Raw genomic sequence first — 22,857 nt, 5'->3', positions numbered from 1 at the left:
TGACTGCGACGTGTCAGTCGTACTTAAATGAACGTTTGCCTCTTTAATTTTTCAAAAAATATTCTAAGAATTCAAGAGACATTAGCTAAAAACTCTTGGAATTGGCTCTTACATCGAAATCAAAAGAGAAGAGGGTAAAGGGTGTTTCCTTATAATGGGGGCTCAATTTCTTTAAATAAATAAAGTTGATTAGCAAAAACATACTCTTAAGTCTGTAATCATATCTCTTGACTTATCTGTCAAAGAACGTGTTATTAAAAATAGCAAAATTGAGTTCTAAGTACCTGCTTTACCCTGACCCAAATGTGTGTAATGCCTATGGCAATATCTTTTACATCTCAGCTAAAAATATATATCTCTCTTTTTGCAATTTCCGCTATCATAATGAGCTTACCCTCAAAAAGCAGCAATTAAATAAATTCCCTTTAAAATGAAATGCCCCAACTTAAGTTGAACTGTTTCAGCTTCTGTTTGCTTTCGATTATTACTAAAAATATTAACACAGTATCCAATTATGGGCAGGCAAGTGGAGTTGAACGCCCCCGGAGTTGGTCTATGCCAATTGGGGCGTGTGCGGCGGCGTGGGCGGGGTGGTTACAGTGGAGCTGCCCTTGCCCACAGCTATGCGAGTCGAATGCCTGCCATTTATAGCATTCAGTCTGGGCGCTACGTGCCGTTGCGCTTCAAGCCTTGTCGCCTCGCAATTGGGCCCGTGGTCGGTGGCATTCCGGGTCTGCTGTACGTATTAAGCGCACATAAGCTGCCCGTAAACCCCTTTTTTGTGTGCGGGACTCACACACACACACACACACAGGAACTGACTCGCTCGCTCAGTACCTACATTTAATACAAATTTGTTCGTTCTGTGTACTCCCAAAAGCCAATTACGTGCTCAAATGGTTACCGGAAATGAGAAAGTGACGGAGGCAGCCAGCAAAGAGAGAGAAAGAGAGACAGCGGGAAAGACAATGAAATGAGCGTATATATATATGAAGAGTGCCGGATTATGCGAAGCCATAACATTTATAAGATCACGTGCTCAATTATTAAGCCACTAAATAAATAAATAGCGGCATTCGGACACGTGCCGTGTCCTGCAGGAGTTCCGAAGGCAGAGAACCGTATTTAATAATAATAAACTTGCTTGCCAAGCCCAGTGCCAATGACAGGGCCAAAGCGAGGTGCTTAAATTTAGTTGGGCTCATTACTCATACGCAACGTGGAACATATATTACGTATACGCGACGAGATAAATCGTTCGCTTTGCACAAAAGCAAATTAATTAATCAGCGCTAGCACCAAAGAACGAAAGACCAAGCAAATAAAGAAGAAGAAACTAAAAAAAAAATGATGCCATTGTATACCCTGTAATGGGAAAATGTGGGCAGTAAATCGATTAACAGAAATGAATGTTTATTATGATGGCAATGGTAAATGTAAATATATAGCTTACAACAAGATTAATAGAGTGCAATCTATATATCATAATTACAGGGTATGTGTATGTAGCATGGCTATAAATAACTCTATATAATTTCATATAGACCTTAATAATTACGTACATTAATAGAGCAAAAGTGCTTAACGATGACAAAGTGTTTTATCATAATTACAGGGTATTTTTCAGAAAATTATGATATATATATTGATACCATTTTGATTGTTTATTTATGTTTGTATAGAACTCTCTTATTAAATCTAATAACATTCCGGGGTATGTGTAAAAAAATACATTTTTTTTTGTAACGTATATTAATATTTAAAAAAATATATACATATATATAGATTGTTATACATTTTATATATGAGGTATATGATATGATATATGTATATGCACTCCAGTTCGCTTGCCGGTTCATATGGTTTACGACAATGTCAGCACTACAGGGTATTTATTAGGTGCATACATAGTATAGTTTCGTTTTGACTAGCATATAGTATATATTTAGCTCATTTGTCTTGTCATAATTCCAGGATATCTCCTGGGTATAGCATGCCCCCAATTTCGGATTCTCGCTGATTTCATTTTGGGGCCAAGCGCACACGACCTCGTTTGTTGGGTGATAAAAATCGCGCAATTAGCTGGCGTTGATTTTCGCACAGGACATGCATATTTGATATATAGCGCACTGCTGTTTGTGGCTCGGGCTTTACGGATCGAGCCAATCTAGAGCAGTCTAATTTACTCGCTAGAAATAATTTGCTGTTGCTTTGCCTCTGCCTCTGCCACTGCCTCCGCCTCTGCTATGGCTACGGCTACGGCTACTGCTGCGTCCGTCCGTCCGAGCGTTTAAGCGAAGGTGCAAATTAAATCAACATGCATATCCGTTTGACACCATTTCGCAAATAGCCCCAGAATAAGTAAGTGCAGTGGTGGGGTGATAAAGTTAGGGGGCGGGACACTGGGGTCTAGGGCTACGTAGAGCTCCATTAAATGGCGCGCATATTGCAAATGACCAAAAACGAAAAAGGAAAAAAAAAAACAGCAGCAACAGCAAAATTTTGTAACATAAATTTGGTTCCCCAAAGCATGTGTGTGTATGTGTGTGTGTCTCGCTAACCTTGTTAAAAAGTGGAGCGCAGATATATGGGCAACATGGGGCAGGGTTTTTCAGGTGGGCCACAGAAATATTTTTGGCGTACAGTGCAACAATAACTAAATATAAGCGAAAACATTTTCACTCGAATATCACAATTTAAAGTGCTCCAAGCGGGCAACAAAAAAAAAAAAAAAAAAAAAAAAAAAAAAACTTGATGGGGATTCCCCGACAAGCAAACAGCATTAGCTGGCATGATAAAAGCAGAAGAAGCGAAAGAGGAAGCAAATAGCAAATAGCATAAAGCTGAAAATACTCGAGTGGAAGCAATAAGTTCTTTGGCTTATTGTAAATGCAGCTGAGCAGATGGAAACTTGGCTAATACACATATTTTATCTGGCACATGTATGAGCATGCATATACATATACGAATCTAGCATTAAATATAATGCAATGAAATTTTACATGTAGTAAAATTGAAAACAAGTAAGAACGTTGCAGTCGGGCGTTACCGACTGCGGAATACTCATTCACATCCCATCAACAATTTAGTAGTTAAGTTTCGTTCTAATACTGTAGAATATACAGGTTTTTCCGATTTGCCACGCCCCAACTGGGCGTAGACACCTCATTTTTGGTCAGTTTTTAGAAAGAGATAACGTTACCCTAACTGCAAAGTTTGAATGCTTACCCTAAAAAAATGTGAAAATTACAGGGTATTTTTCGATATGCCACGCCCCTAAAGAGGCGTAAAAATTATTTTTGGGGAATCGATAGAGGAGGCTACCAGTAACTCAACTATCCAAATTTGAAGCTTCTAGCTATTATACTTTAGGAGATATAAACTTTTGCGGTTTGCCACGCCCCCTGTGGGCGGACATATATCCGACAAAACTTTTTGGTCTTGGGTGATCAGTCCGAGTATATATACAAAATTTGAGGTCTCTGCCATCAATAGTGTCCAAAATATAGGAGAATTTAAAAAATCACTATATCTTCAGGTCCGATTTGCCACGCCCCCAACGGGCGTAGACTTATAATTTATCTTCAGACTTTATAGAATCATACCATTAGCTGACGTGCAAAATTTCAGCATTCTAGGTTTACAACTTTAGGAGATACAGTTTTATCCGATTTGCCACGCCCCCAATGGGCGTAGATATATCCGCCATAGCTCGTGATCTTGGGTGGTCAACGCGGACCTACATACCAAGTTTCAGCTTTCTAGCTCTTCAACAAACATGATTTCTGGTATATCGGAAAATGCATTTTCCGATTTGCCACGCCCCTAGTGGGCGGATCGGGAAAATTTTAACACTTTATAAATCGGAGATATACACGAGTATGTGTTCCAAATTTCAAGTCTCTAGCTTCAATAGCGCCGAAATAGATTGCGTTCATACGGACAGACGGACAGACGGACGGACGGACAGACGGACAGACGGACAGACGGACGGACAGCAAGACGGACATTGCACAAAACCAATATACTGATTCACTTTCGTGAATGAGTATAATTAAATTGGGCATTACGAATATAATGGAGCTGGCAAAGCGATGGCAATTGAGCAGACGGAAAAGTGGTTAAAATGAACTGAAGTGGGTAATGAAAAGTTAACTAAAGGTAGAGCTGAGTATTTAGAATAGATGAGAGAGAGTAGTGTAGAGAATAAATAGTAGAGGAGAATAAAATAACTACATATAAATACAGCAAAACCTGGATTTCCTGTTTTCAATGGGTAAAAAATACGTAAAGAGCTTAAATATTCGATAAAATTTATCTAGTCAATTTGAACAGAAACGAATTATGTTTTTAAATATTTATAAATCACATAGCTCAATAAATTCCCGTATGTGAAATACTTAAATTTTTATTGCCAAAGCAATTTTCTTTTATATTTTTATAGGTTTTTTATTTAAATTTTCAAATATCTTTATAATCCGATAGATTATATAGTATATAGCCAAATATATTTATTTTAAAATGTTCGAATACGAAACAATTCATTGCCCAACTACCTGACCTAAGCGAAAAGCACACAAGTAATATATTAATAGCTCTATAAAAATAAAATGAAACAAAAGCAAACGAACTGAAAAACAAACAATAAATTACTAACGGCAAATGCGAGACAAATAACTAAAACTAAAAGAAAATTAAGGAAAATACGTTTTTTTGAATGTCAACTGAAACAAATTCCAGACAAAATAAAAATAAGTTTTTGATGTATGTAAAATAAGTTAAACTATAGTATATATAGACATATATAATTTGAGGAAATATTTCAGCAAATTGCCTCTGGCACACAAAGTTTAATTGTTTGTGTTGCTTCAGATATAGTTAATGCCACATAATCCAAAGCCAAATCTGAATGACAAAAGCAGAACGAGAGAAAGAGTGGGAGCGAGAGACTGAGTGAGAGAATATAATGCATTTGGCGTTGTCTGACAGACGCTTAAATAAAAGATTTTTTTTTTAATTAAAAATATTTCACCTGCGAAAAGCGACGACACAATTTTCCTCTTTGCGCTCACATAAATAAATGCAGCCACGCACACTAACAACAACAACAACAAGAATAGCAACAGCGGCAAAAACAATAATAAAGAGCAGCGCGACAAAAATGTGAACAGGAACAGCAATTTAAAATACAAAAGACACGAGCCAGCTGGACGAATGAAACCACAGGGGAGCAAGGGTGGGGGGCAGGTAGACATATAGCCATAGCCATAGCCATGGCCAAGCAGTAGGTGTTGCCACTTGTCAGTGGGTCAAATGAAAATGAGCCGTGGGCGTGAATATAAATAAATGAGCAAGTAGCGGGTGGCAAAGGAGAGAAAAAAGGGGCGCAAGGCAATAATTAAACCGATACGCAAACAATTGAACGCTAGATGGCGCTGCAGGTGCTCGGCAAGCAAAACGAAAAGGCAAGCGGGCGCAAATTAGTGTGAGCGAGCGAAAAGACGGAAAGAAAAAGAGAGACAGAGTGATAGAGCAGGCGCGGTTTTAATGAAAAGCGCACAGAAATTAACTCATGGCTTTAAAAAAAACATTCGTTAAGCATATGAAAACAACAACAACAACAAGAGCAACTTAAATGATGGACACAGCTTAAAGCCAGTGACAATGACAACACCAAAAGGAAGACAGCGATAACAACAACAACAGCAACAGCAATAACAATGTCAGCACACGCTGTGTGTGTGGGCGTAATTGTGTTTGTATGTGTGCTTGTGCGTGTGTCTGTCTGTCATCAGGCAGTGCTGTTGCGATCCTAACACGTTTTACTCAATTTTGAAAAGGAGATGACCAAAACGGCTGCTAAATTGTATGCCAACAGTTGTGGAACAGTTGACTTTTAGGGATGGCATGGGCATAAATGAGCACATCGGCAACGTAAATACATTATCTGAGAGAGGGAGAGGGAGAGGGGAGAGCAGCCAGTCGAAATCAGCAACGCAAGCGATGGCAAATTTTTCAGTCATTGTTGTTGCTGCTGCCTAATATGAGCTTGGCGCGTGAGAGGGAGATAGCAAGTGAGTCGTATATATGTAAAAGGCAAGCAAAAGGCACGCCCTGAGTGTGAGTAGGCAGAATAGAGCGAGAGTGTGAAGCAAATGCTTGCCTAGTAGAGGAACAGAGAGAGGCAGAGAGTAGTGGAAGGAAGAGTCGCCGGCATGTAAAAGGCAAGAAAGTGTGATTAATCTCTTAATGATAGGGTATCTTAAAGGGGTATGTACAATCGGCTCGTTAACATGTAAACGATTAGCATATAAGAACATGTTAATTAATTCATTACTCGTAGCAGCAATTCGCGATTTACCTACTGCCAGATGATTTTATAAATAGTTTAAAGCTAAATAAAGAATAGAACTGTTAATAATAATTTTCATTGCCCACTCAGTGTGAAATAGCCAAATAATAATGTTTATTCAGCAATAAACATAAATATAAATTGAGTGAGCATTGTCTATAGCTGTATTTACCGCTCTGCTCCCAAGGGGCTAAGCAATCTATTTTATCTCTTCTATAAACAAATCTATTTCAATGAACTAGGAGAATGCTGGAAATCTGTTATGACAGGCATTTATTGCATTTAATATGCTATGGCAATAACTTATAACTCGTAATTAGAGACATCTCGATAAGCCTTGGCAGCTCGTCCACTCGTGTGGCAGTTGGACGAAGGTCGATTGAATTGAAAGTAGTTGCCGGGGGTCTGGGGGGTCCAGCAAGGATACTGTGATACAATTTCCATTTATGTGTGCAGCTTGCTGCATGTTTGTTGTCTATCAATACAAAAGGGGGGCACATACTCCTGCCACAAATTGTGGCAAGCAGCAACAGCCGGCAGCTGCAGCAACTATCGAATGCCGAAAATATTCAAGGCAAGTCATTCTCGTACATCAGGGCGTATGCGTGTTTTCAGTTGGTCAGCCAACAGGCAGCTTCCTTGTTATGTGCTCTACCACCCCCCACCCACATGCCGAGTGTGTGTGTTTGTGTGTGTGTGACATGCCTGTGCGTGCGTTGGCTTCTTAAGTTATTAATATTGCTGCTGCTTGAGCTGTAGATTTATGCAACAGCCAAATAACGTAAGCCATAAGCAAATAACTTATGAAAGGAAGACATTAAGATAAAACATAAAAAAGCGAAGCCGAAAGCGAAAGCGAAAGTGGAAGAAGAAATGTCAGAAAAACTCTTCAAGCTTAATTCAAACTAAGTGGCCTCAACATCAAGGCAAGTGACGATGACGGCGCCCAGGATGACCTGCTCTAGGGCACGGACAAACGGACGGACGAGTGGACGGACGGGACGCACTAAGCTGAATGCCTCTCGACAGGCGCAATGTGCAACATGAGTCCAGCATCAGCAACAGCTACAACAAAAACAATGGCAAGTGGGCACGGCCACAACTAGCGGTTAAAAAAACATACAATATATCCTCAGGCGTTGCTGTCGCAGCTTTAAATCAGATCTCCAGCGAAAGACCCTCTAATGAGTGCCCTTATAGCTGAGGCACAGTGGAAACAGCAAACAGCAACGAAAAGAAACAATATCACGTGAAATATATTCAAATAAATTGCTGAATAAAGCTGGCTATATATTATTACTAGAGTATATGAAATGATGAAATTATATTAAACTAGACTTAGGTGCCATTAGAAATACCTAAACAGTAAATGATTTAGGAATATAGTATAAACTCTTAACTATAATTATTGTATGTAATTATATATTCCTCCAGCTCTCTGTTTTCTTTTCTCCTCCTATTCTCTTCCAGTTCTATTAAAAACTTCTACCTATATCCACATCATATTGAACTCTTCCATCAAATGTATACTCACATCCCATTCTTACCCCGCCCCGTCCTCATATCACACACTCAACTTGCCTTTCGTCTTAGCTTCTTCTTCCTTATCGCTGTATCTAGCTCTAGATCTTCTTTAACTCACCTAATAATTTTATTCGTAATTTTCGCATTCTCCCATTTTACAGTTCATTTTCATTATAACTTAATATCAGAACCTTGCTTAGTCGGTGTAACGGTGGATGGGCTGTCGGTGGCTTGGCTTTGGCCAGCTCTTGGTGGCTTACAAGTGTTGCATGCCACTCAGCCTCTCCGCCTCTCGAGGACAGCGAATTATGTGCTTGCATTGAGTGCATTAGCACCCGTCTGGCATAAGGATGAGAAGCGCAATGAGAATGCAAATGAGAGCAGGAGGAAGCACGAAGCTGATGTGTTTGGCAAGCGAGCAGGAGGCGGGAGGTGGGAAGTGGCAAGTGGGGCTAAGGATGTTAGTTTTAAGCGTTGGCCCAAGAGGCGACGACGTTGGCGAGGCCAAGCGTAGGTCTATTGTTATTGTTGCCTTCCTTAAAAGCAGCAGCAGAAGTAAAAGCAGAAGCATAAGCAGCAGCAGGAGGAGGAGAAGAAGGTGGAGGAGGGGCTGGCACAGGGGTCTCTGTGGCAGCGAGGAGTCCAAAAACTGTGCCACAGCAATGCAGGGCAACGTAAATTATAGTTCATTGTTGTTGTTTGTTACTCAGGTTGCTGTTGTTGGTGTTGCTGCCTGCTGTGTGCCCCAAAAAATGAAATCAAAATCAAATAAAAGCGAGCGCACGTGAGTCAAGCTGAGTTGGAGCTCGCAAAGGGAGCTGCCACAGGGACTCGCAGTAGCTGTAGCTGTAGCTGTAGCTCTGGCTGATGGCTGGCCATGCAAATTAAATTCGAGTGCTGATTGTCCGCCACGTTTCGCCCCTCCCTCCCTGCACGTCTCCTGCGGCACACACAAGGAAAACTACAACAACAACAGCAACAGCAGAAGAAAAAGGGTCACAGGTGTTTTTTGTGCCAATTTCGAGTTTGTTTTGCGTTTAACGGGCAAACTTCAACGTGCTGGCAACAGTCCACACAATGCGGCAATGCACGCGCCAAGGGAGTCTGCCACATGCGGCATACACAAACGAGACTCAGACGAGTCCCCAGAGATATAGCTGACTTTTAATGAGTTGAGCTCTAGATATCAATCAAACGGGCAAACGGTAGTTGTTCAGCTGCGAAAAAAAGGAGGAGAAAAAAAAACAACACGCTCATTTAGCATGCGATGGAAGCTGCGTGCTGTAATGAGAATCGCATAGAAGCGCAATATAATTTAATTCTAATGACACACGTACTACTGCAGCAGCAAAACAACAAAAACTTTTTCTAGTCACATTCCAATAGAACAAGGGAACAAGGCTGTAATTCGATATGTTTGAGAAGCGCATAGAAGGACAGTTTCATTGAATGGGAAAAGCAGCTAGTCAGTCAGCGAGTACAAATTATTGAACATTCCAAAACACCAAAGTGAGACTCCTGTGAAGCCTACTTGAATGCCATCCGAATCAAATAGAAGGGAATAGACGGATGTTGAATGAAATTCTAGAGACAAATGCTTAATAGCAAGAAAAAATATTCAATTACAATTTATTGAACAATAGTCAAAATGAAAGACCTGACTGAATTCATGAGAATCACATAGAGGAGCGTTAAAGTTTAAGTATATTTAAAAAACTTTAGTCAACATTTTTATAGCATTCCATTAGGTAAATTAAAGCGCTATTCGTGCATATTTGAGAAGCACATAGAAGAGCGTCATTTATGAAAAAGTTCATGCAAGTTTTGTGAAGCTTAGAGTTAAAACCCTATACTAGTATTTTATTCAAATGTAGTACATAAAAAATGTATCAAGAATGTTTATCAACTTTTAAACTTTTTATTTTTTTCATGGCAACTTTTATGAGCAGATTATATCCGAGCAGAAAAATATTTGCTAGGACAACTGAATGGAAATTTTATTTACATTTGTGAAGTTTATGTAGTGCTGCAAGCAGCTATGCTTATAACTAATCCCTACTCACACACACAGAGGCACACAGCACACACACACACACTCTTGACAGTTTATTTAAGGCCTTGCACAGGTATCCCCAATGAGAGGGCATAGCAAATGAGTGACTCAGTGTGCAGCATTGGAAGTTCTTTAAAAGGGCTTTGCAGCAGCTGTGTTCATTTAAAAATGCTCTTTGCCACGTGCAACATGAGGCGACGCGAGGCAACGCGATGCGATGCGATGTGGCAATGAAGCTAACGTCGCATCAGAGCTCATCTTCAACTCAAATGAACTCGACATGCCTCAGCGCCTGCTGCTCCTGCTCCTGCTGCTGCTGCTGCTGCTGCTGCTGCTGTTGGTGTTGCCAAAACTTCGTTTTGTTGGCTATTGAACCACTTCAGTTGGCAAGGACATGGAGACGAGGCACTCGCAGGACTAACACACTGACATTATTCATACACTTCAGCGCATCCAGAAAAGCAAAAACAAAAACAAAACAAAAAGGCAAAACACAAATATAAAGCGAAATGTGTCTAGTTTGTCAGTTTGTGCGCTAGTTGATAGCTTTTCCATTAGCACAATTGCCTCGACTGTTGCTGCGGCTACTCCTCTGGCTCTCATTTTCACTGTCTCTCTCTCTCTCTGTCTCACACCCTCTTCACTCCCCTTGTCAATCTGCTGTGTCTGCACTGCTGCCAGCATCAATTTATCTTGCTTACTCTTCTGACCAACGAAACTTTATCATGCAATTGGATTTTGGCCTTACGCATTTTAGCCAGTTAACCCGAGCTACCAACTTCAAGTATTTTAAAATAAAACTACATAACGCAAATGCAATTAAAGTGTTATGGCATACGGCGTATAGAGCGTATCATGAAAGCAACTGTCCTTAACATAACTATATGCATAACTATTGTCATGATTATCTTCATGTTATTTGTATGAAACACTATCAATATATTCATTATCATTATTATTATTATAATTATTACTATTATTATTATAAATATAAATTTTATTATATTTTTTTATCTTCAATGCTATTATTATTACTTTTAATTTTATTATTATCAGCTATTATTATTATTATTATATGTATTTTATGATCTTCATTATTAGAAACATTATTACTATTTATTTGCTCGATTTCCGTCCATTTCCAGTTTCCTCTACTCTAGTTCCATTCCATTAGTATTCCCAAGAGAGTTATTCGTTCTGCTCATTGCTGATCGTGCCTAAAATTCCACTCATTCCGCTCTTGAATTTGTCTGTATTTTGAGTGAACTTTTGACACCTATATAAGGTCGACCCAACAGCAAGGCAACTTTCAGTCGTATTTCTGACCTGCTGCTGCCTAGACGTTCGGTGCTTCTCCTCTGGATTTTTTTTTAGAAGGAATATTATATTATTAATATTATATTATTATTAATAAGAATTGTAATAGGTTGTTGTAGTAGTATATATTATTATATTTATGTTTATGTTTATATATTAAACGATAACAAGACATATAGCTCCTTTCTTGTGTATGCTAAGAATGAAATTAGACTAGAGGGAAATAGAAGGAATCAAACAGACAGAAGGAGGAACCTACCTTACAGAAGTTTCTGACTGTGAATGAAAGTATATATACAAACATATATATATAGCCTTATTATAACCTGTTTACTTACCTTTATTGTGCTGAGAGTCTAACAAACAATTGGCTCGTGTGGGCAATGGGCACTATTGGGAAATATGCTAGAGAGAACTTATTTTTAAGCCTCCTGTGGGACTAATCAATTGCGTGGGTTACTTTTTATGATTTGTGACTTAACTTGGTTTTTTCTCTAACTCTCTCTTTCTCTTTCTGCTTTTCTCTTGCAGGCAGGCAGCTGTAGAAGTTTGAAAAGTTTGTAGAAGTGTGAGGCAAAAGCGAACGCAGAGGTGCTAAGAAGTGAAATTGCAAGGTGCCAACAGTTGTGGACGCGCTGCTGCCATGAGAGCTGCCTCGGCTGCGTCGACGTTGCAGCAACATCGACAACTGCAATCAACAGAATAATAACAATAATATTGTTATTAATAATAATAGATGCAGCAGCAGCAGCAGCAGCATCAGTGGCAGTGGCAGTGGCAGCAGCAACAGCTGCGCCAATGATAACAAACAAAATACCTAACCACAGGCGACACTCTACAAACGAGATTTAAACTCAAAAATGCAAATTACAATTTACATGCAGACGACGCAGAAGACGAACAGCAGCAACAACAACAACAAGCACGATAACAAGAGCAGCAACTACAACAACCCTTGGCCAGAGTTGCCAAGTGTGTGTGAATAACTAACTAACACTACTACTATATTCTACAACATATCAACATCAGCTCAGCTCCAGCAGGCCACGTCAAGATGATCAAAGGCATTTTGATACAGCGCAAAAGTCAGGAGGATGCCAACTACACAAAGCAGCTCAAAATGGAGCACGCCGACCTGGTGGCCGAGATGCAGACGGTGGAGAGTCTGCCCACGCACGAGAGACTCCAACTGGCCAGACTGTAAGTACATAAATGGAGCAAAGGAAACTCTGATTAAATTAAATGAAAAATTATATATACAAAATTATATATGGAAATAAAATATAAAAATTAATAAATATAGAAATATTTAAAAAAGAAATGTATATAAAAACAAGTAAGAACGTTGCAGTCGGGCGATACCGATTGCAGAAGACTCATTCACAGCCCAAACGCTGTCAACCAGAGTATATAGTGCAATTTTCAAGTCTAGTGCGCAACAAAAAACAGGGCATGATCCCATTTAAAATGGGAAAATCATCGATAGCTATTGCTATGATCATTGCATAATTGCATTCAAATTACATGCATATGTATATAATTTATACAATTTTGACTTTTAATAATATACATGTATTTATATCCATATATTGGATACCGGCTTCAAGCTAGCAGCAGATCAGCGCGATTTTACTATACATGTGCACACACTCATCGTCTATTCTATGCGTACAGACAGAAGCGCGCCTTTTCTCACATTCTTAGAATTTCGATTGATTTCTGGACTTTCTAGCCGTTACTGTAGTTTTGTCTGATGACGCTCTCTTATTAAGCTATTCTATTTTAGCAGCTGAGTGCTCGAGCAAAGCAATGGCGCGGGTGCTAAGGGCGACGCAAGTAACGTTAGAGTAGGGAGGTTCGAACCTCTACTATGTTTTTTTTTTTTTTTTTTTCATACATTTTTCGTTTTTTATAAAATAGATATTTTATTGGGAAGGTGCGAGCTTGACTGAATGGCACTTAATACTTTTCATTTTCTTAGTCGAATAATTTTATAAGTTTAAATTTGTTTCTTCTTAAATAGCCCTCAAATACGTATATGCAAATACATACATATGTATATATGTAAGTCTGCACGCATAGCATCAAGCATTCCAGCCTTATACACGCGCTCATTTGTATGTGTGTATGTATGCACACATAAATGCGTACTCTAGCATATTCTAAGAATCTCGTTGCGATTGATTTGTCTTTGCATTGTTTTTGAATTTCCAGCCACCACTCTGGCTTTTCTTTGCTATGTGGCGTCATAACAATAATGTGATTTCGTTTTAACTTCTATTGATCGAAACGACGCGGTGGTGCTGTAGGCTGAAGCGCCGACGACCATTATTTTAGCTATTTTGACAAACATGCTGTTTGGGTTGGGTGCGAGTTCAAATCCCGCGGAAAACACTTTTTTGTAAATTGCAAATTTTTGTTATTTTAGCTTCTTTTAAATTTTTTTAAATTCATAAAAATGTTTCCTTTTGTATTATGAATATCTATTAAGCTTATTTATATGTACAAATGCATAAATAGATGGCTGACGCATATAAATGTCGCGATACGGGCACTGTAAATGCCGATTGCCACGCCCCTAGTGGCCGTCGACTCCTCAATTTTAGCCAGTTCTTAGAACGAGTAACCGGTTACCTAAATGCAAAATTTGAATTCTTACGCTCAAAAAATGTGAAAATTACAGGGTATTTTTCGATATGCCACGCCCCTAAAGAGGCTTAAAAATTATTTTTGGGGCATCGATAGAGGAGGCTACCAGTAACTTAACTATCCAAATTTGAAGCTTCTAGCTCTTAAATTGTAGGAGATATAAACTTTTGCGGTTTGCCACGCCCCCTATGGGCGGACATATATCTACCATAGCTCGTTGGACTTGGGTGATCAACCCGCGTATATATACCAAATTTCAGATCTCTAGCATCAATAGTGCCTAAAATATAGCAGAATTCGAAAAATCACTATATCTTCAGGTCCGATTTGCCACGCCCCTAAGGGACGTAGATATATAGTTTTTTCACCCATCTTCATAGAATTAAAACATTAGCTTACGTGCAAAATTTCAGCATTCTAGGTTTATAACTTTAGGAGATACAGTTTTGTCCGATTTGCCACGCCCCTAATGGGCGGAGATATATCCGCCATAGCTTGTGATCTTGGGTGGTTGGCGCGGACCTACATACCAAATTTCAGCTTTCTAGCTCTTCAACAAACATGATTTCTGGTATATCGGAAAATGCATTTTCCGATTTGCCACGCCCCTAGTGGGCGGATCGGGAAAATTTTAACACTTTATAAATCGGAGATATACACGAGTATGTGTTCCAAATTTCAAGTCTCTAGCTTCAATAGCGCCGAAATAGATTGCGTTCATACGGACAGACGGACAGACGGACAGACGGACAGACGGACGGACAGCAAGACGGACATTGCACAAAACCAATATACTCATTTCACTTTCGTGAATGAGTCTAATTATAGTATATACAATAAACCACAAATATAAAAAATCACAGAAGTTATTTATTAAAAGAAATAAATAAAATTAAATTTAAATACAAAATTATATACATATAGAAATATTTAAAAATGTCATTTATTAAAAAAAATATATATTAGATAAAAGAAAAAAAAACTGCAAATATAAAAAACATCACATCATTTATTAAAAGAAATAAATATAAACAAAAAAAATCATAAGAATTGTTTAATAAATAATATGAAATATTTAATAATAAAAATAATAATGAAAGGAAATGAACATGAAAAAATAAAAAAACAAATGTAATATAATAATAATAATAATAATAATAATAAATTTGTATAAATATTAATCAACAGCATTCGATATGGTTTACTCAGTCATTAGCTTCATGCTGTGCTCTATAATTAAAGCTTTGCATATAAATAAAAATGTAAAGTTTTCACTTTCGTTACGCTGTTGAATGAATGAATCGGCCATGTTAGCCATCACGGCTAAAAAGTGTAAATGTACTATGCAATTTAGTTCGGAAGCTTGAAATCCTGATTCATTAAATTCCAGAAAATTTACTTTGAAATTGAACGCACCTAAAAGTTACATAGCAATTAAATAATTAACAGAAGCAGATGAAGCTTTATAAATTTTATGGAGAATGGTTTTCAGAGAACCAAAATAGAACAGTCTAAATAGTTTTGCGATAGAAGCAAGGTTCACTAGAAACAGTCGAATCTGTTGTCCAATAAACCAGAAGCTGGACTGAACTTTAACAGAGTTTGCTAATTGAACGCTTTAAAACGGCTGCTTAAACTGTTTTCTATTTGCGAATAGGAAGCATGTGAAGTTCGAAATTTGAAATTGCTATCAAGAGCGTTTAATGATCTCTCCATTTGGCCCAAGGCCAACGAACAAAGTCACGCACGCTCGATGTAGTTAAAATCTGTTTAGGACAAATCTCACACTATTTGAACTTTGACTGCGAGCGGGGCGAGAGCAATGCGAACTTCCAAGTAAGAAATGAAAAGTTGTAGACCAAGTTTTGATTGGGTCTAGAGGGAGAGAGAGTGCGAGATACGTGTAGTTGTAATCGCATTAGAGCAAATAAATATGAAACCAATTAAACATTTATAAATCCACTTAAGCGTAGCCCATAAAAATAGTTTGCAGACTAACGCAGCTTCCATTTTGCAGGAGGCGCGCTCAGCAGCTGAAGCTGGCCAGGCAGAAGGAGAAGGAGTGGCTCAAGCTGCAGCGAGCCAAGGGCCAGACGGGCAGCGGAGGCAGCAGCGGCAGCAACAGCGCCGGCACCGTCCTGAACGGCGGCTCGGGCGATACCACACATCATTTTCGGAATGCCAATGGCTCGGGCACGGTCAGTGGCAGGCGGCACATATCGTTCGAAAATAGCGTGGTGCTATTGGAGGCGGCGTCGCGGAACGACATGCCCGAGGTGGCGGCACTGCTGCAGAATGGCATCACACCAGATGCGGCCAACGAGGATGGCCTGACGGCGCTGCATCAGTGCTGCATCGACAACAACGTGGACATGCTGCGGCTGCTGCTCGACTATGGCGCCAATGTGGATGCGCAGGACAGTGATAAATGGACGCCTCTACATGCGGCGGCCACCTGCGGCCATTTGGAGCTGGTGCGCATACTCATACGGCACAATGCCAATCTGTTGGCCGTCAACACGGATGGCAATATGCCGTATGATCTGTGCGACGATGAGAACACCCTGGACTTCATTGAGGGCGAGATGGCGCAACGGGGCGTCACCCAGGAGCTCATCGACGAGACGCGCTCCTCCACGGAGCGTCTCATGCTCAAGGACCTAATGGAGCTGGCGCGCACCGGTGGGGATCTCGAGGAGCCAGACTATCAAGGCGCCACGCCGGTGAGTGAGAGGAAACAAACTGAATGAAAAGAATGCTGACAATCCCTCTCTCTCTCTCTCTCCCTCTCTCTCTCTTGCAGCTGCACATAGCTTCTGCCAATGGCTATGTGCGCGTCGTGGAGTTCTTGCTGGAGCAGCACGTCAATGTGGATGCCATGGACAAGGATCTGTGGACGCCTGTGCACGCAGCAGCATGTTGGGGACATGTAAGTGGGGTGCTTATGGAATATGGAATTATCTTACCTTAACCTGTTTCTCATTATTCTCACAGCTGGAAGTTCTGGAGATGCTGGCGCAATGTGGTGCTGATTTGAATGTGCGCAACAAAGACGATGAAACGCCTTCAGGTAAGCTGAGAAGCCTCTCCCCAATCCTACATATATATATACTTAATATGTCAAACAACTATTTCAGATATCTGTGAGGATCCGGAGATACGTGAACGCATCGAGCAGCTGAAGACGGAACAGGAGAGCAAACGACTGGCGGAGGCGCAACGAAGGCGCGTTCGGCGCTCGCAGAGCAACAATACCAGGTAGGCTATAGCAACATATATAAAATCTAGATATATGTATGTATAATATCGTTACTCCCTCTCTCTCTCTTTCTCTGCTTAGAGCCCAATCGGTGCGTCGCACCAGCCTGCGCGACAAAACGCTTACAACCAAAAAGGATGCTGTGGAGGAGGCTCGCCTGCGTCTGCAGGCACAGGAGGCGACCGATTCCGGCACCACGGCGGCCACAGCTGCCGCTGATCTGCCCAATGGCTATGCCTATCACACGACCAATAACAACAACAACAATAACATTAATAGCTCCGAGAAACGGCCCTCGACGGCCAGCCTGTCGCACTCCAAGTCCGCGGATGCCGTGGACAACATAACACTCACAACGACACATTCCTATCTGCCGCGTCGTCCGCCCGACGGACGCGAGAACGACGAGCAGCTGCTCAAGGCGGGCGATCCGGGCGCCGGCGGCGGCGAACTGCAGCGCGCCACCTCTGCCGCAGCGGTCATATTGACGGACCAGGGCACGGCGGCCAGTGCTGAGGCGCTGCAGATTCAGTCGTCCAAGGCGGCGAACAACGGCAAGATCAACGTGCAGGTCACTGTGCTAGTAGGTGAGTAATATAAACATTAGCTACGTAAAAAGAAGCACACAGACACATACAACACCTGCACACTCACACATACACACACACCCACATAGTCACAGCTTGCTCCAATCAAGCATCGCCGCTTAAATGCTTCTCCCCTGTGTCAAATGTCGCTGTCTAATGTTTGTTTAACGACTCTACTTAAACGCAAGTCAAGGCAAAAATCAAGCTAATAGTTAGGCTAACACGACTACGGCATGCTCTACAAAATGTATATATTGTAGAAGAGTAACTAACTGTAATGTATGTTAACGTATTATTTAGCTTTAAAGGGTATTAGTGTATCGGTATTGCAATGCAAAAAAAGAAAAATCATATACAACTTAACATTATATTAATATATCATATAGCTCTACGGGGTATTAGCGTAGTGGTAATGCTTGCAAAAAAAATCTTATTTATTGTACTTTCATAGTCAGCACATTACACAGCTTGAGCTACTACTCTCTATAACAATTACAGGGTATACACAATTCGTTCTAAGACATTAGCTTTATATATAAAAGAAAGTTAAAAAAAGTTAAATAACATTTGCTTGTGATTTTATGTTTTTTTTTTTTGTTTTTGTGTTCGACTCGTTGCGCTCGTTTTGTGTCGTCTGCCTGCCTGCATCATCATCAACAAATAAACCAACCAACCACCCAAACCACCCACAACACAACCCAAACTCATGTAGACACAAACAGCACGCATCATCAGCAAGAACAGCATAGCCAGCAACATCCGCAGCAACATTCGCAGCAGCATTCGCAGCAACATCCTCAGCAACATCTGCAGCAACATCAACAGCAATTGCAGCAACATGCGCTGCTGCTTCAGCAACATCAGCAGCAGCAACAGCAACATTGCCAGCAACATGCTTCTCAGCACTATGTTGCTATGGATGCGGGTGCCGTTACTTTGTCAAATTTGAAAAAGCAACGTTCGCTGTCGCGCACCGCCAATGTGCTTAACAATTTCGAGCTTTCATCCACAAGTGTTGGCGCTAGTGGTGCTAATGCAAGCACTGCTACATCAATAACAACAACAACTAATGGTTCTGTTTTAGGAGCCGCCACTACGGTTAATCACAACAACAATAACAACAACACGAGCAGCGCCAACAACAACAACAACATGGCCGCCGTTCCGATCGCTACGCAGCCACTGGGATTGGGCGCAATGAGTCCCAGCTTATTGGACTTTGAGTCAGCTGCGCCAGTGGCCACATCTGGTAACGCCAATTCGGTTAACAAGTTCTGTGGCAACACTGGCGACGTGGTCAGCGACAGCACGAGCTCCAGTCGCAAATGCTGTGTGCTAATGTAGGCGGCCGATGCAGCAGCGGATAACAGGGTATTATTGCAATGAATTGCCAGCCGGTTAAGCTTACCAACAAACTGTAAAAGTTTAGAGAAAGAATGTCTGGTTTTTGTATGTATGTATGTATGTGTGTGTGTGAAAATGGGGGGCGGGAAAAGAGAGAAAAATCAAACAAACAAATTAGCAATTTTGAAATGCCTGGCAAAAAGTGTCTTTTATTAGCATTTTAGTAGAAAAACAAAAACAAAAGAAAACAAAAAACAAACAGTTCAAAACATTAAAATTCTATGAGCTCCATATTTGACTAAACTGAAAACAAGAAAACGACTCAAAGTCGTGGCATTTTCCTAAGCCAGCAAATATACGATACATGTAAAGTATATATATGTATATATATACACGATTTAGGTTCAGCAAATAAATACAGCGCAAAAAATAATAAACAAACACAACAAATTGAACCGAAATTGAAAGTAAACCCAAAACTTGATGTTAAGTAGTTTTTAATGTTAAGAACTTTTGTTTTTTTCTAGTTCTTTAACTTTTGCTTAAAAAATAAATAAAAAAGGCAAAGTATTATGCAAAAGTATAAAAAACAATATACATATAAATATATAAATAAAGATAATAATAAAACATATGCTCTTAGCGCAATTGTAGCTACATGAAATGGAAATCAAAAATAATAATAATAATAATAATAAAAAGCAATAGACAAATTGCCAACAAGCAATTTAAAAATAAACAATTAAACATTTCATATATTATATAAATGTGTGTACATTATACATCTAAATGTCAAACAAATTCAACTTCCAATTGAAAATAATTATAATAATAAAAAATGAACTAAATTTGTTTATATAAATATAAATTGTTTGAACTAAATTAGGTATTTGCAAAACTTTCTTTGCGCTGCGTGATGTGAATTTTAGTTTATTGTTAAATTGTATTATTTAAACAAATAATTTATACAATTTTTAACATATATACATATGTAGTATATTGATGTATGTATGTATACGAAATTCCAGTTAAAGAAGCAAACAACGCGCAATTTAGCAATGAGACTTTCTTTGATTAATTTAGTCCAAGGCAAAATTTTGTAAAATAAACAATTGAAAAAACGAAAACAAAAAAGAAAGAAAAAAAAAACTGAAATGTCAAAATAAAAAATATTTGTGTTTTTCTTTTATATTTAGGTGTTTACAGTACAACTCCAAACTCCATTTATTATTCTAGATTTATAATATGTTTTACATCTAATTAGTCTACCAATAGACGCTTAGCCTTCTCTGCCTGCTCCTCCTGGCGTTTAATCCTCTTGTCCACCACATGACGCAGACGACGATCGGGCTTGACCAGCTCGCTCTCATCCATGGGCTCAATAACTTGACCCTTGCGCGTAATGACCGCTGGACGTGTGAGCATACGGAAAGCTGTTTCAGGCACAAACTCGCGTCCAATAGGCGTACGAATGCTGGCTTCATAATCGGCCAGAGATTTGAATGGAAATGGTATGCTTGAGACGCGATGGGCGCGCGCTTGTTTGTTGCTCGCCTCATTTATATAGACATTGTCCTTGTTGTCATCGCGACGCTTCTCGGGCTCTGCCAACTTGAGAAGCAGTCGCTTGTTGCGTCTTTCCAATACCTTTTCGGATATGCCATTGCCTCCCCAACAGCCCCAGCCTGGCATTGCCAACTGAAGTTCATTGTTCTTTACTTCCGAGTCCTCTTTCTTATCCTTGTTAAAATCAGCTACAATATCATCATCCTCAAAGGCCTCACTAATTAGCATTTGGCGCTCGGCCAGAGGATCGGCTTCATCGAATTCGGCTGCATCGTCGTCAGCCAAAGCATCGTTTACAACATCAGTGAGGCGCATTTTTTGTTTCCATGTTATGGAGATCACCTTGTCGGGATCAATATCTGCCACTTCAGCTGTTGAATTCTTTTCTTCTTTCGATTTTGGCAAATCGTTAACAGCTTCTATAGCTTTTACGGCTTGTTTAGGTTCCACTTCATCTTGATTGAGTGGCTCATCGATTTCCACACGTTGCTTAGTCTTCTTGAATGTTAAATCCTTTAAGTTTTTCAGTGCATCATGTTTCATCTTCGGCTTCTTCGATTTTTTTGACAGCCTTTTCAGCAATGCTGCTTGCCTTTTTAGATTATTTAACTTATGGATTAAGTGATTGTTTAAATTATCCTTTTGAGCATGGAATATTTCATCCAATGTTTTAGTTTTAGCTGGAGCTTCATTAGCTTCCTCAACTTCCTCAACTTCCTCAACTTGCCAACCATTTTCCATAAAAATCTTGGGTTTCTTCTTTTTTGGTGACTCTTTTATGGGTTGCGTAGTCTGCTGCCGCTTCTCACGTTTGACCTGTTCCACTTCAGCATTATGATCAGTTAGCAGTTTTTCATTTTGATTACGCTCTGTCCAATACTTTCGCCAGCTGACCTCTCCTTCTTCAGCTTTGGGTTCATCATTTTCAGTTTGTTTCAATGTCATCCACGGATTGAACGGATCGACGATCGACTCGTCGACATTTGTTTCTATTTTGGCTGTGGTCTGCTCTTCATGCTCGCTATCCGTATCCACTTTCTTTTCCGTCAACTGGCGACTCACAGCCAATTGTTCGGCAAGATCTTTGCGCACCTCTTTATCGTATTTGGCGCGCATCTGTAGATTCTTGGCCCAAGTGCCCGTGTTTTTGTGCCGCAAACTTGCGCGTTCTAGCAACCGATTCTTCTCCAAAGCATTTAGTTTTTCCAGGGCAGCCTCCGGATTGGTCTTCTTCAGTATTTCAAATTGCTTTACTTGCTCTAATATCTTTTGGCGCTTCAGCAGCTTATGATATTTCTTGGATTTTATCTTATTTTGCATGCGAGCCTTAGCCGACTTCTGAGACTCGCGCATTCTTAAATAGGCCAGCTCACGACGTCGTGCGTGGAGCTCATCACGAGTTAGCTTTTGGGCCAACAACCTCTCTTCCTCTTGTGCCAATTCCTGCTCATCAGTGTTGTCCCCAACCTGTGCCTTGCGTAAGTCATTCAGCTTCTTAATGCTCGCTTGAAGTTCTTTGCCTAGCTCGGATTTAATGCTCGTCTTAATGGCGTTTGAATGGGCCGCTGTATTTACGTAAATCGTTTCCGATGGTATGGGAAATATCTGCAACAAATCGTCTGCCTTTAGTTTTGTACCATATCTATATCATCTCATCTCACCTGAGTTTCGGCAGAGCGCTGTTTAGCCACGACAGCATCCCAGCGTGCAAGTTTCTTCTTAACACCTTCGTAGCCAATTGTTCGCTTGATGCGATCAGCAACCGGCTTCTCCAGTGGCTTCTGAAGGACCTTTTTAGTGCTGTGCACATTTTTCAGCTTCTTGCCTGTTTCAATGTGCTTGGAAGTGCGCAAGATTTGAACCAAATCATTCACACCCACGGCCTTAGCTGCGTGTTCTGTTGCATTGGCACTCTTGAACAACTGAAACTCATTCTGTTCTGGCTGGCGCTCGTCGCGTGTAGATTTGCCGATATGCTGCACATTGCCTAGGCTACTAACGGCCTGCAGAAGCTTTTTATGTGCAATTGGATCATACTGTTCTTCATCGTCACTCATATTGGATAAGGAAGGCAAAAATTATTATTATTATTATTTAAAAATTAAATTTAAACCGAGCTGTTTTACGAAACACGCGGTGACAGAATCAGCTGTTTGTCATCAAGCAAACGTATTCACAATGGAAAACTATCGATATTGTTCTATTC

The 22,857-nt window shown here is 40.1% G+C and overlaps 2 protein-coding genes across 17 annotated transcripts in view; one reads left to right on the top strand and one right to left on the bottom strand.

Annotated features, from left to right (window-relative positions):
- The window catches only part of MYPT-75D (Myosin phosphatase targeting subunit 75D), a 45,373-nt gene extending 26,027 nt beyond the window's left edge, over positions 1-19,346 (top strand). For 13 of the 16 annotated variants that reach the window (XM_089467374.1, XM_089467373.1, XM_089467370.1 and 10 more), the window contains 7 exons: positions 11,778-12,446; positions 15,913-16,618; positions 16,699-16,824; positions 16,890-16,965; positions 17,033-17,153; positions 17,236-17,741; positions 18,454-19,346. In XM_089467374.1, the coding sequence (XP_089323500.1) occupies positions 12,301-12,446; positions 15,913-16,618; positions 16,699-16,824; positions 16,890-16,965; positions 17,033-17,153; positions 17,236-17,741; positions 18,454-19,085 (2,313 nt within the window). In that variant the 5' untranslated portion in view covers positions 11,778-12,300 and the 3' untranslated portion in view covers positions 19,086-19,346. The remainder of the gene's footprint in view (positions 1-11,777; positions 12,447-15,912; positions 16,619-16,698; positions 16,825-16,889; positions 16,966-17,032; positions 17,154-17,235; positions 17,742-18,453) is intronic. The other 3 variants (XM_089467386.1, XM_089467385.1, XM_089467384.1) reach the window with 3 other exon arrangements.
- An 896-nt stretch (positions 19,347-20,242) lies between these two features.
- LOC108613937 (U3 small nucleolar RNA-associated protein 14 homolog A) lies at positions 20,243-22,849 on the bottom strand. The gene is made up of 2 exons (XM_018007746.2): positions 22,313-22,849; positions 20,243-22,256 (listed from the first exon to the last, which is right to left on the bottom strand). The coding sequence occupies exons 1-2, from the start codon at positions 22,706-22,708 to the stop codon at positions 20,346-20,348; spliced, it is 2,307 nt and encodes a 768-aa protein (XP_017863235.1). The 5' UTR covers positions 22,709-22,849; the 3' UTR covers positions 20,243-20,345.
- Positions 22,850-22,857: the final 8 nt, after the last annotated feature.

Source organism: Drosophila arizonae, chromosome 4 (assembly GCF_054131065.1).
Source record: "Drosophila arizonae isolate 15081-1271.41 chromosome 4, UAZ_ARI_1.0, whole genome shotgun sequence".
NCBI classification, from domain to species: Eukaryota; Metazoa; Arthropoda; class Insecta; order Diptera; family Drosophilidae; genus Drosophila; species Drosophila arizonae.
The sequence above is the reverse complement of the archived record's forward strand: the minus strand, read 5'-3'. Positions and strand labels throughout refer to the sequence as shown.

Bases quoted from the DNA above. Each gene is read 5' to 3' on its own strand.
- LOC108613937 (XM_018007746.2), bottom strand. From the start codon at position 22,708: ATGAGTGACGATGAAGAACAGTATGATCCAATTGCACATAAAAAGCTT. The intron at 22,257-22,312 runs GTGAGATGAGAT...GATTTGTTGCAG, and splicing joins AGCGCTCTGCCGAAACTCAG to ATATTTCCCATACCATCGGA.